The 12,285-nt window shown below is 53.7% G+C and overlaps 2 protein-coding genes across 3 annotated transcripts in view; both read left to right on the plus strand.

Annotated features, from left to right (window-relative positions):
- The first annotated feature begins 281 nt into the window (after positions 1-281).
- Mrgbp (MRG domain binding protein) lies at positions 282-3,790 on the plus strand. 2 transcript variants are annotated; one of them, XM_021193601.1, is made up of 5 exons: positions 282-488; positions 924-1,045; positions 1,897-1,978; positions 2,288-2,362; positions 2,813-3,790. In XM_021193601.1, the coding sequence occupies exons 1-5, from the start codon at positions 341-343 to the stop codon at positions 2,998-3,000; spliced, it is 615 nt and encodes a 204-aa protein (XP_021049260.1). In that variant the 5' UTR covers positions 282-340; the 3' UTR covers positions 3,001-3,790. The 2 variants fall into 2 exon arrangements, 1 of the variants encoding a protein (XP_021049260.1); XR_002380369.2 differs by having other exon boundaries at positions 309-488; positions 1,897-2,362.
- Positions 3,791-6,481: 2,691 nt separating this feature from the next.
- The window catches only part of Ogfr (opioid growth factor receptor), a 6,420-nt gene continuing 616 nt past the window's right edge, over positions 6,482-12,285 (plus strand). The window contains 8 exon segments of the mRNA XM_021193631.2: positions 6,482-6,704; positions 8,163-8,231; positions 8,792-8,870; positions 9,581-9,659; positions 10,255-10,321; positions 10,706-10,854; positions 11,330-12,282; position 12,285. The exon segment at position 12,285 is cut by the window's right edge and continues 616 nt beyond it. Of these exon segments, the coding sequence (XP_021049290.1) occupies positions 6,564-6,704; positions 8,163-8,231; positions 8,792-8,870; positions 9,581-9,659; positions 10,255-10,321; positions 10,706-10,854; positions 11,330-12,282; position 12,285 (1,538 nt within the window). The 5' untranslated portion in view covers positions 6,482-6,563.

A 12,285-nucleotide genomic window follows, 5' to 3' on the forward strand; every position in this document is an offset into this window, starting at 1 on the left:
CCGTGTGTGTCATGCTATGCAGGCTTGGCTGACTCAGAACTCCTGCCTCTCGAGAGAGAGAGAGAGCTAGAATTAAAGGAGTGTGTCACCACGCCCATCTAGTGCATTTTTAAAGCATAAGGTTTGTTCCTGCTCCCTCTCCGGACAGAGCCATAGGCAGTAAAAGGATCAACCACCAGGAGTCGCTGCTGCACCGGAAGCCAGTCTCCGTTGCGCCTGCGCGGACGCGGGCACGCGGCGTTCTCCAGCCCTGCGAGTGCGCGCCCTCCACACCAAGTGCGCCTGCGCGGAGCCTGTAGTGGCCCTTCTCGCGCCGGGCGCTCGTCGCTCGCCGGCGGCCATGGGGGAGGCCGAGGTGGGCGGCACGGGCGCCCCAGGCGACAAGGGCCCAGGCGAGGCAGCCCCGAGCCCTGCTGAGGAGACGGTGGTGTGGAGCCCTGAGGTGGAAGTGTGCCTCTTCCACGCCATGCTGGGCCACAAGCCTGTCGGTGAGCGCCGCGCCGCGCACCGGCGTGGGGGTGGGGCGGGATAAACCGTCGGGCGGGCTGGCGGAGCCTGCGACCTCGCACGGGACGGGACCTCCCACTCTGGGGTGTCCTACTAGTCCAAGAGAAGAGCCTATGACTTTCCTGCCCGAGAACCCCTCTCCCTGGGGACACTCCTGACTTCCCTGCCCTTGAGACACTCCTACCCCAGGGAACGCCTCCATTCTCCCCGCCTCTGCAGCCCCCTTGCCCTGGACCCGCCTACTATACACCCTAGCCCCCGGAACACCCACCTACCTTGTGGCACCTCTCTTCCCCTTTGACATGTGACTCCTGCAGCACTTGCACCTGCGGTTTGTCCACTCCTGCCCCTCCTACACCCATGTCCTACGCACAGAGGTGCTGTCCTAACCCTCAACCCACTGTCCTGCCTCTCAGGGGTGAATCGGCACTTCCACATGATTTGTATCCGAGACAAGTTCAGCCAGAATATTGGGCGCCAGGTTCCATCCAAGGTGATCTGGGACCATCTGAGCACTATGTACGACATGCAGGCACTGGTGAGTTGGACCCTGGCCTGCCCATTTACCGGCTGACCGTGGAGTCAAGTCCCAGTTCCTGTCAGCTGTGATACAGGGCAGAGAGCAGAGGCGATCTCAAAAGATGAGGCTCCTTCCTCGGGAGAGCTTAAGTCCTGCTGTGAAAAGCACAAACTAGTGATCTTTGACTACTTTTTCAGGGCACCTACCTACTTTAGATTGGGTGGCACAAAAAGCGTCGAGGTGATAGTTGAGGTCTGAGATGACAAAGAAGCCTCAGCTACCGTAAAAAGCAGTGAGGTACAGTGTCGGTATTGGAGGGTCCACAGTTCTTTGAGAGTCGGTATACTGTGAGAGCCAGACTCCTCTTCAGAGAGCCTAGAGATAGCTGTGTCTTGACGGGTAGCTAGGTAACTCTGGTTTGGAGAGCTGGCAGTGGCTGATGGGTATGCAGGTAACTAGTAACCTTGCTAGTCAGGTTTGTCTGTAGTGTCTGACAGGCAGTGAGACTAGGTGACCAGGATAGGTAGAGCTGTGGGTGCCTTTGGTTGATCATGGTGCCCCTGGATACATTGGCCTTTTGAGAGTGTTACAGTGGTGAGCGGGGTCATGTCCTCGTGTGCGCATCAGCAGAGCTGCTGGGTCTCCAGGGCTCGTTCAGTGGCATGGTCCTCTCCTCTGGTCGTGTTTGGCTGGTGTGGTGCTAGCCTGGCCCTCTCTAATCATCTGAAAAGCCCAGCTGAGGTGGACTCTGCAAGCTGGGACAAGGACGCCACCAGCTCGCAGCCTCCAGCCTGCCCCTCCTGTACATCTTAGTGAGCTGAGATCCTGTTTTCTGTTTCTTGAAAATACAAAATGCTTTGTGCCGGCAGCACGAGTCTGAGATTCTTCCATTCCCAAATCCAGAGAGGAACTTTGTCCTTCCAGATGAGATCATTCAGGAAGTCCGAGAAGGTGAGACTCGGCCACCACCAGGGCTGGGAATAAAAAAAGCCTCACCAGGCCAAAGGTGGGGAGGTCTGGGGCCTCCAGGGAGGTGTAAGGATCCTGCTCAGACCATGCCTCCAGTGGCACCTGGGAGGTTTTGGGAGCCAAGGGCTGGGGAGAGCGGTGCTCAAAGGCAGTCTCCTGATGGATGCCGTCTCGTGATGGACGCCGAGGCCTGTGTGGGCAGCGAGAATCGGAAGCAGTCATGGCCAGACCGTCCCCCAGCGCTGGCCACCACCGTGGGTTTCCAGTGAACGGCAGCTGTCTCCTCCACAGGAAAAGTGGTCATTGAAGAAGAAATGAAGGAGGAGATGAAGGAGGATGTGGACCCCCACAGTGGGGCTGATGATGGTGAGTGTGAAGTGCCCTTTGGAGCAAACATGTCTCCCCCAGTCTCCTCACTGCAGGCCAGCCTCAGGCAGAGTGAGGTCAGGAAGCCATGGAGTCAGGAGTAAATGGTCACTTAAAGATGAACTCAGTGCAGGTCATCTTAGGCAGGATAGCCTCTGAGGCCCATGAAGGAAGGAACCAAGGCCAAGGCTGGGGACCTCTGAGGGCCAAGAAGGAAGGGGCCAAGGCCAGGACCATCGGGTGGGCTCAGACAGGAGACCCCCTGGGACACCAGGTTTCTCTTCAAGCCCAGCTGTTCAGGGCACTTACCCAGGGCATCATACTGGGTACAAAGAGCCTGATGTGCCTCTGATTTCTCTAGCTGAACAGGAAAATGAGAAGAGTTTCTGTATATTCTATGAGATGAGTTTCTGTATATTCTATTTTCAGCCAAATGATTTTGTTTCTCAGTTTTTTCATCTTCAGGGAGCTTGGGGAAAGCATTAGAAAAATCCAGCAAAGACAAAGAGAAGAACTCCTCAGACTTGGGGTGCAAAGAAGGGGCAGACAAGCGGAAACGCAGCCGGGTCACTGACAAGGTCCTGACTGCCAACAGCAATCCCTCCAGCCCCAGTGCTGCCAAGAGGCGCCGCACATAGACACCTCAGCCTCAGGTTGCCACAGAGATGCTCCAGCTGCCTATCTTCAGGTCCCTGGGTGAATGTGGCCATCCAGCAGAGATGCTAGTGGGGCTTCCGCTGTGTCATCAGACCTCCAGAGCACTTGATTGGTCCAAAAGGCCAGCAAGACCCTTGTCCACTCTGCGGATGGCAAAGCCCCTGAGCCAGCCTCTGGCTTTCTCCTGGCTGGTTCCCTTGTGCCCACAGTGTGTGGAGAAGAGCAGGTGTGTGGGGCCAGAGGACCAAGAGTCAGCAATAAGACGCCAGCCTCACTGTCCTCAGGAGCCACGCATCCTCCCTGGGTGCCCACTCTTTGCATCTGCTTTTCCTGTAAGACTCCACTGTGCACAGAGAAGGTGTCTTTGGAGTTCACACAGCACACACTGTGCACAGAAGGCCTCCCCACCTGGGAGATAGAACTGGATATTTTGCCTCATTCACTTGTACTGTAATAGTGTATATAACTTAGTTGGTATTTCACTATTTAATTTTTAAGAAGCCTATTTTATTAGTGTTTTGTATGAAGAAAAATACTGCAGAAGTTAAACCTGTGTTGTGTTTTTTTGAGCTGTTTTGTTTTAAGGTAACTACTGAGATACATCTGGCTGTTTTTATATGCCAGATACAGAGAATTTTTAGCGGTTATTTTTGTAATTTTAGTAACTTGGAAAAGACCAAAAAAGGAAGTGGAACAAAGGAACTGCCATCAGGCTGAAAAACCAATGGCCTGATGGTTGAAGTACATTTTCATTTGCAGAATATTAAAGCATTAAAAAAAACTACCTTGGGAGTTATATGATTTGCTACTAAAATAAGTTGGTTTTTAATTTTTTCCTACATAGGAAAGGGTTCCCCCCACTCCAGGATTCGTAACTGTAGAGTGCACTTAAGATGACGACTTGGCGTCACTGAATGCAGTGATGAGTGAGGTTATGCGCCTTCATCAGAGACTTGCAGGACACCCACCTCTAACCCCCAACCCCAACCCCTGCCTACCTGGCTGCTGCCTGGGGTCCTTCCATAGCCAAGTCCAGCTGTTGGGTGAAATGGGCACAGTGTACTCTCCAGACCATCTTGACTACTGCCTGTGACTGAAATCCCTGCTGCCATCTGCAGGGTCCCAGGCAATGAGAACTGGCCCACTGTTGCACTCCAAGCTGGCCTATACCAGTCACTTAAAGTCAGGGCAGTTGGGTCACCATAAATGTACCACTAGACCCAGCTCCCTGGCACAGAGAGCATACTGAGTTGACACAGGTGAGCTGACCTAGTCTGGCCTGCTTTCTAGGAACGACCAGCAGGGGAAGGTCTCTGGGTCTTTCTGTAGAGCCTGGACAAGGTCCTGGCTGCCTGCTGGAATTGGGCAGAAGGTAAAGGCCTGCAGCCCCTGAGATGAAGTGTAGCACTGTAGACTATGTTCAGACCTAGACCAGCACTTGTGTGTTCAGTGCAAGACAGGGAGAGCAGTGTTACAGCATGTTTTGGGAAACAGCTTGGGGCTACTCTACCCTGTCCCTACCCAGTGTCCACTCCTAGAGGCTTGTTCTGTGGAAGAAGCCTAACTGTTGAATCTAGCACTAGCGAGAGAAATGGGGCGCAGATGGCGATGACCCTGACGAGCAGTATGTGATGATCAGGAGGGCAGCCCTCTCTGGTCAGGCTCACTCTTCTAAACCCGTCTGAAAGAACAATCTAGGGGCATGAAAGCAAACAGGTGGGCCTGGTCAAGGCATTTGCCTTGAGTCTATTATTTTCCAGTTGATCCCCAACAGCCCAGTGTCCCAATCTGAACTCAAACCTGCTGCCTTCCTGAGTTGTTCTGACCTTGTGGCTCACAGGCATGTCCCTGTGCCCCTATGAGATGTCACTGACAACTGGGTTTACGGATACTGCACTAGCACATCCATCTTTCAGCTTCCTAGGACAGTTGTGGGAGAGGGGGTGTCTACCCAAGCACCCACTAACACCCCATGCACGGTTTCCCTATCTAATGGCATTTTAACCAGGTCCCAGCCTGAGCAGGGTTGGTGTCAGAAGCAGTGGGGAGGAGATCAGAGACAGCCACTGAGTTTACATTTTTATTTATTTAACAAGCATATGTATTTGTACAGGTGCACATGTGGAGATCAAAGACAACTTGCAGAAGTCAGCACTTGTCTTGTACTATCTGGGTCCCAGGGACTGAGAAACAAGTCTGCACAGTAGCCCATCAGTATGATTTTGGTGGTTTCTGAGGTTCCAACTCAAGGAACTACGTAACTTTAGCATCATACTGTAGTCCCTGTTACATACTGGATTGTTATAGGTAGATATATTTATACTCTATAAATATAGAGACACAATATATTTTCACCTTGAGATTCCCAGAATGTTTCAGGTTCACATTTAGTCAAGAAGGCCACACTTGAAGGTCATAAACATATACATATAAGCCTGATTAACATTATTTGGAATATGGCTATATAAAAGGATTATTTTCTCTATGTAGGCAGTCTTCAAGCAAATTTTGTTAACTGTCCTAGAATTGAGAACTCACAACTGGTAAGAAACTTCATCCATGGTGGACTGAGGGTCCTTTCCCCTGCTGCTCACCCACATCTCCTTTACCTTCCATTGCTTTCTTGCTTAAACAGTATGTTACATAACAAGGTCAAGTTCATGGCCACAGTCGGCAGTAGAGTCCACCTAACTAACATCCAAAGGCTACCTAGCCACACGAGCCCAGGAAACCTGCAGTGGGCAGGGGTTGGACTGAACTCACAAAGCAGAGGGAGTGTGGAGCTGGCTCAATTGGGGGGTGGGGAGCCTTGCTAACAGGAGAACCTGCGTTTGAGTACCACCTAGAAGCTGAGCTTAGTGGTGTGTACCTGTAATTACGGTGCTGGGGAGGCAGAGACAGTAGTGTCCCAGGGATTTACTGCTTAGCAACCTCATGTAACCTATGCATTCCAGGTAAGGTGAGAGCTCGGCTCCGAATGAAAGTGTGAACAACCTACTCAGGAAATACTCAATACCGACCTCTGGTGTCCTTGGGCAGCCAAACACGTACACACAATCACACAGAGATACAAAGTGAGCTAGTATGGACACAGGGCAGCCAGGAAGATCTGCAGTTAGGTCGACAAAGATTAGGAACCTGTACCTAGAAAGTCCTCTCCGCGGCAGGAAGAGGCGCTTCCCATAGGACTGAGGAGAAACCTCCGTAGCATCCCTCTGGACAGTCTGCAGGGAAGTGAAATCTTAAGGGGGAGGACCTGGGCCTGAGTCCGAGGTATTGCGTCTTCCCGGAGGGGACAGAGGCAGGAATCCCGGTGCACGCGCCTCCAGGGGGGTTGTCCTTCTGGGGGCGGGGGGCGGGGGGCGGGGGGCTGCCTTCTCCAGGACACCGCTTCCCGCCTAGCTCCGAGCGTAGCAGCCTTTGCTGGGGGGACTCCGCGCAAGGGCGGAAACTGAGCGGTGGGCGGGACCTGGCGCCGCCCCGCCCCCGCGCTTCCTCCTCTTTCACTTTCCTTTCCGCGGAAAGCGGGTTCAGCCTGTCGAGTATGGACGACCGGGACTGCGATTCCACCTGGGAGGACGAGAGCGAGGAGGACGGCGAGGATGGCCAGGCGGATGATACGACCGATGAGGACACGGGCGACGATGACGGCGACGCGGAGGAGGCACGACCAGGCCTGTTCCAGGTGCGGCGCGGGAGGACGGGAGGGCGGCAGGACGACGTCAGGCCGTGATCGCCCGACCCAGGCCGCTATCCCCTAGGGGGGCGCCGGGCCCAGGCCGTGGCGGACCGAGCGCTGGTGACGTCAGGGAAGCGACTGATGGGGGGGTCGTCCGTGGGTGACGTCAGAGCGCGCCCCAGGGCCTCATCCTGCGTGGGCGGCCTTTCCTCGGGTTGCCTTCCCTCCACCCCACACAGCCCCCACTCCATTTCAGACAGCCTCCACTGACTCAGAAGTGACCCCGGCTAGGACGCTGGGAGCAGGGGTCTCTGTCTGCCCTTAGCTCTGGTAACTTTTGTTGCCACCGGAGCATGTTCCCGTTACACGTTTGTATCAAGCCTCATGTACACCTCAGTGGCGTTCTGTAAAACGAACTGGCCTGCTTATAGCTGTGATTCCGGGTGTGATGGAGAGCCTAGAAAAAAATAAGATAGAGGATTCTGACCCCAGAATCCATTCTCCCCATTGCTACTATCTCTGGTTGTCTGCTGTGTATGGGAAAGCAGCCCAGAATCTGGAGACGCTCTCAGGCAGGCCAGAGCTAGCCTCTGCCTGACCACATTGGGATGAAGCTGAGGCTGGGTAGTCAGGTTTTAGTGCAGTCTCACCCCTCCTGTGGGTGGTAAGGGCTCTCCAAAGCTCTGATAGAACTGCAGTTTCTCCACAAAAGGTTTTAGATCCTGCCTGAAGCAGTAGTCACTTAAGAGCCTATCCCAGGCCCAGTGGCACAGTGTCTTTGTCACACTGGGCCAGGGAAAAGCAGGGGTTTACAAAGATGAGGCCTCATTCACCCGTCCATCAGACCCATCCAGAGGCATCTAGGTTTTTTTCTTGAGGCTGTGGCTGGCAAAGTAGCTTCCCTTGGGGATACAGCCCAGTGACCATTCACAGAATCATAGGAAGAGAAATACTACAGTACTCAGAGACTGGGGTTAGAGGGGGAGCACATACAGATCTTGGACCAAAATGAGGTTGACCAGTAGACCAAGGAGGAGATGTAGCTGGGGCTTACAGACAGAAGAGTGCTGGGCAGTGGTGGCGCACGCCTTTAATCCCAGCACTCGGGAGGCAGAGGCAGGCGGATTTCTGAGTTCGAGGCCAGCCTGATCTACAAAGTGAGAAAAAAAAAACAAAGACAGAAGAGCATCAGCCACACACCTTGGTGGCTTGCAGGCTGGCCTAGGCCAAGACTCCCTACAGAGGAAAATCGAGTATCAAGAGGTGCAGAGGTGGTTGCTAAGCCTATTGTAGTGCCACATCTGTGTTCAAATAGAAGGATGTTCTTCTAGGGTCTAGATCTGTCTTCTCAGAACCCTGGGTGGGGACCAGAAGAAGAAACAGAAACACCCATTCCTCTTACATAGAGCCCAGTGATGGTCGGCCCAAACCGTGCTGCCTTCATCCCTTGTATTCTCTCCCCAGTCTAGGATGACAGGGTGCCGAAACTGGCGTGCTATGCAGGACATGCAGAGATACCGGCACAGCTACCCGGTAGGTACCTGCAGCCCTGCTGAAAGTCACAGCCCTCTTCCCAAATAGAACATCCCCTGGTCTGCTGGGCATCCAGCTTTGGGCTCTTGGGTGTGTTCCTCATTGTCTGGAAGACAAGCCCACTGTCATTCCAGATCCATACCCTTCTAGTTATAGAGTGGTAGAGCATGTTGCCCGACCTGAGCCTCAGAGCCTAGCTTTAAAATGAGGGTCTAACTTCAGCCTCCTGACAGAACATGTGACTCAGTGCTTCTCACAGGGCTCCCTGGCTGGTACGTGGGATCATTTTCAGACTGTCTCCTCTGTACCCATGAGTTAGTTGCTGGTAGTCCCTGTGGTATTTTTGAGGTACAGAATGGGAGCTACCATCTGTGGCCTCAGTTGGTGGGGAGATGAAGGTTGAGTTGTCCTCCAAACCTACCCTTGCTCACAGAAAGGATCCCAAGCTGAGCTTTGGGATCTTGAACAGCTGTGCCCACTGCTGACTGCATGAGTCTGAGGGGCTCTCAGAGAGAGCTGTTTCTCCTGAGTCCTCAGCCGGCCTTTCTCTGGCTTTTCAGGATTTGACAGATCAAGACTGCAATGGAGACATGTGCAACCTGAGCTTCTACAGAAATGAGATCTGTTTCCAGCCAAACGGTACCTGCTCCCCAGCCCCAGCCCTTCTGCCCTCGGCCGGTTGTCCCGTCTATTAGCACTCTGCTTCAGGCTGCCTGTTGTCCTCAATCCAATAACATGGCTTCAGACCGCCAGGGGGGTTGGAGCTTAGATCTTAGGATATTAGATTGAAGGGCCAGAGAATAAGCTTTTGGGGTTTTAAATGGTGGTCTTTCTGTGCATCCCAGGCTGGCCTCAAACTCAGGATCTTCCATCTCAGCCTTCCAAGTACTGAAATTGTAGGCAGGCCTGAGCCACCATATATGTTTCATGACATAAACATTTGAAACTAAACAGTAAGTAGAGTTCTGTTCATTCATGTAGTTACTTTTTGATATAGCCTGGAGAAGGCCACGTGTCTCCATAGCCAAGATGTTTGCTGCCTGGCCCTTCAAAGACACCTTCCCTAGACCACGCTCCACACTTAGTCTCTATGGGGATGTTTCTTGAGCACAGAGCCTCCTGACTGAGAAGATCTATGTCCCAGAGAGGAAGTGTTGCACTCTTACCTACAGAAGTAGGCCTAGTTACCTAAAACTAGCGTGTTCTTGTATCAGATTAGTTATGGACAGCTCTGCCCAGTCCTGAGAACCCTAAAGGAATTGGGGGGTAGGTAGTGATTTTGATAGATCTGTCCTCTGAGCTATGTCAAGGTGGCCACTGTAGCTAACTTCTCTCCGTGGGGTGTCCAGGCGTTCTCATTGAGGACATCCTTCAGAACTGGAAAGACAGCTATGACCTCCTGGAAGAGAATCACTCCTACATCCAGTGGTGAGTAGGACTGAGCCTTAGGGAAGAGGGGCTGGACACTTAGGTGGGAGCTTTCATGTCATGTCTAGGTTTAGATGAGGGCTATTGTGCTCAGGTCTGTGGGCAGGCTTTTATGTCCTGGGAGGAGCTGGAGCTGGACTACATCTGACTTGATTTTTAGCAGGATGTGAATGAGGTACCACAAAGCAGACTCAGAAATGATGCCATTTCCTGGCAAGAACAACATCCCTTGGCTTGAGGACAACCCACTGAGCTGCTCCCAGTATCCTCTTGTCACGGAGTATGTTGTGGGAATAATTCTGCAGGGTTAATGACAAGAAAGAACAAACTGAATCCCTAGGAAGGATAGCTCTGCCCCAACAGGTGAAAGGCACACTGGTCTCCTCCATTTTGACTTTGTACCACACAGCCCGCTGAGCATTAGGCTGGGGTCTGAGAAGCTCTTACCGGCTCTCGACCGACTGCCATCCTTACCCGCTTCCTCGGGTGAGAAAGGCCAGCTGGCTCCTCCCAGAGATGAAAGAGAGGCACTGAGTTTAAATGAAACGAGTTGCTGCCTGGCACTCAGGTGCCTGTATCCTCACCATCTTCTCAGGCTGTTTCCCCTGAGGGAACCAGGAGTGAACTGGCATGCCAAGCCCCTCACACTGAAGGAGGTCGAGGTAAGGATCCCACCTACACCAGAATGGGGGAGGGAGGAGAGCTACCCCTGCCCGCAGTCATCCTGTCTCAGGCCAAAAGAGCCCCATGATCCCACTTTTGAGGACCTCAGAGAAAGGAGGCCAGCTCTAAGAGACTTAAGTAGTAGAGATCCCAAGGGCCAGGAGGTCCACCAAGCAAGGAACACCTTGTGGCAGGTGGCTCAGGATAGAAGTGACCTCTCAGCCTCTCAGAGAAGAAAGCTGGAGGTGTGTTTTGTCCTACCCTCAGGCTGAGTCAGGGACTAAGGAAAAAATTGCCCTACTTGGTACTCAGGGGCCCACCCAGTGTTCCTTGGGAACAGTGATGAGTGAGGGCCACCTGAGTCCCAGGAGATTGTTTTCTAGGCATTTAAAAGCTCCAAGGAAGTCAGAGAGCGTCTTGTCCGGGCCTATGAGCTCATGCTGGGCTTCTATGGGATCCAACTTGAGGACCGGAACACAGGCGCTGTATGCCGTGCACAGAACTTCCAGCCACGCTTCCACAACCTCAACAGGTAAGGACTAGACCCTGCTCTCACCCTCCCATCCCTGTTGCTTCCCTTTAGTATCTGGGGCTGGGTTTCAAGCAGAGAGGTCAAATACAGGCTCTGATGCTTGCTTCGCCCAGAGTGTAGTGCTGCTGTGTAGGAATTGTGGGGTGATGGATGAAGCAGTTCCTTGGCTTGGGAGTGTTTAATCCCCTCCATCCACCCAGAAAGCAGAGCAAGGGAGGCCTACAGACGGCCTAGTCACTCTGGGTCTGCTAGGATGTCAGCCCTTTCTAGCTTTCAGCAGTGTTGCCCAGACAGGAGTCCATGGACTGGGGCATCTCTCAAGACTTGCAGATCCTGTCCACAGGTCAAGGGTACCCAGGTCATTTCCCTAGGTGGGGACCTGAGAAGACTCTAGAATTTTGAGATGGAGCCGACTGGGGATGCCTTGGCCAGATAGGGTGGGGTCCACCCTACCTCCTGTCACCTACCTTCACAGCCACAGCCACAACAACCTGCGTATTACACGCATCCTCAAGTCGCTGGGCGAGCTGGGCTTAGAGCACTACCAGGCACCGCTGGTGCGCTTCTTCCTGGAGGAGACCCTAGTGCAGCACAAACTGCCCAGCGTGCGCCAGAGTGCCCTGGACTACTTCCTGTTCGCCGTGCGCTGCCGGCACCAGCGCCGGGAGCTCGTGCACTTTGCGTGGGAGCACTTCAAGCCTCGCCGAGAGTTTGTCTGGGGGCCCCGTGACAAGCTGCGGAAGTTCAGGTCCCAGACTATACCCCAGCCACTGATGGGACTAGGGCAGACAGATAAAGATGAGGGCTCCGGGGACCCCTCCCAAGAGGCTGGCACCCAGGGTCGGACCTGTGGAACTGGAAGGGACCTGAGTGGGGACAGTGGAACAGCTGAGGAGCCCCAGGATTTGGGAACCTTGGGTGGGGACCAAAGATATGAGGCTAAGTCCCTGAGTCCAAAAGAAAGCAAGAAGAGGAAGTTGGAGGGGAACAGGCAGGAGCAGGTCCCAGGAGAGCCAGATCCTCAGGGTGTCTCTGAGGTAGAGAAAATTGCCCTCAACCTTGAGGGGTGTGCCCTCAGCCCTACCAGCCAGGAGCCCAGGGAGGCTGGACAGCCCTGTCCTGTGGCCAGGGTGGCTAATGAGGTGACAAAACGGAGGAAGGTGGAGGAAGGGGCTGAGGGTGATGGAGTAGCCAGTAACACTCAAGTGCAGGCCAGTGCTCTGCCTCCTACCCCTTCAGAGTGTCCTGAGTCCCAAAAGGATGGGAATGGGCCAGAGGACCCCAAAAGCCAGGTGGGGCCAGAGGACCCAAAAAGCCAGGTGAGGCCAGAGGACCCAGAAAGCCAGGTGGGGCCAGAGGACCCAGAAAGCCAGGTGGGGCCAGAGGACCCAGAAAGCCAGGTGGGGCCAGAGGACCCAGAAAGCCAGGTGG

Source organism: Mus pahari, chromosome 3 (assembly GCF_900095145.1).
Source record: "Mus pahari chromosome 3, PAHARI_EIJ_v1.1, whole genome shotgun sequence".
NCBI classification, from domain to species: Eukaryota; Metazoa; Chordata; class Mammalia; order Rodentia; family Muridae; genus Mus; species Mus pahari.

Bases quoted from the DNA above. Each gene is read 5' to 3' on its own strand.
- Mrgbp (XM_021193601.1), top strand. From the start codon at position 341: ATGGGGGAGGCCGAGGTGGGCGGCACGGGCGCCCCAGGCGACAAGGGC. The intron at 489-923 runs GTGAGCGCCGCG...CCTGCCTCTCAG, and splicing joins GCTGGGCCACAAGCCTGTCG to GGGTGAATCGGCACTTCCAC. The intron at 2,363-2,812 runs GTGAGTGTGAAG...TTTGTTTCTCAG, and splicing joins CCACAGTGGGGCTGATGATG to TTTTTTCATCTTCAGGGAGC.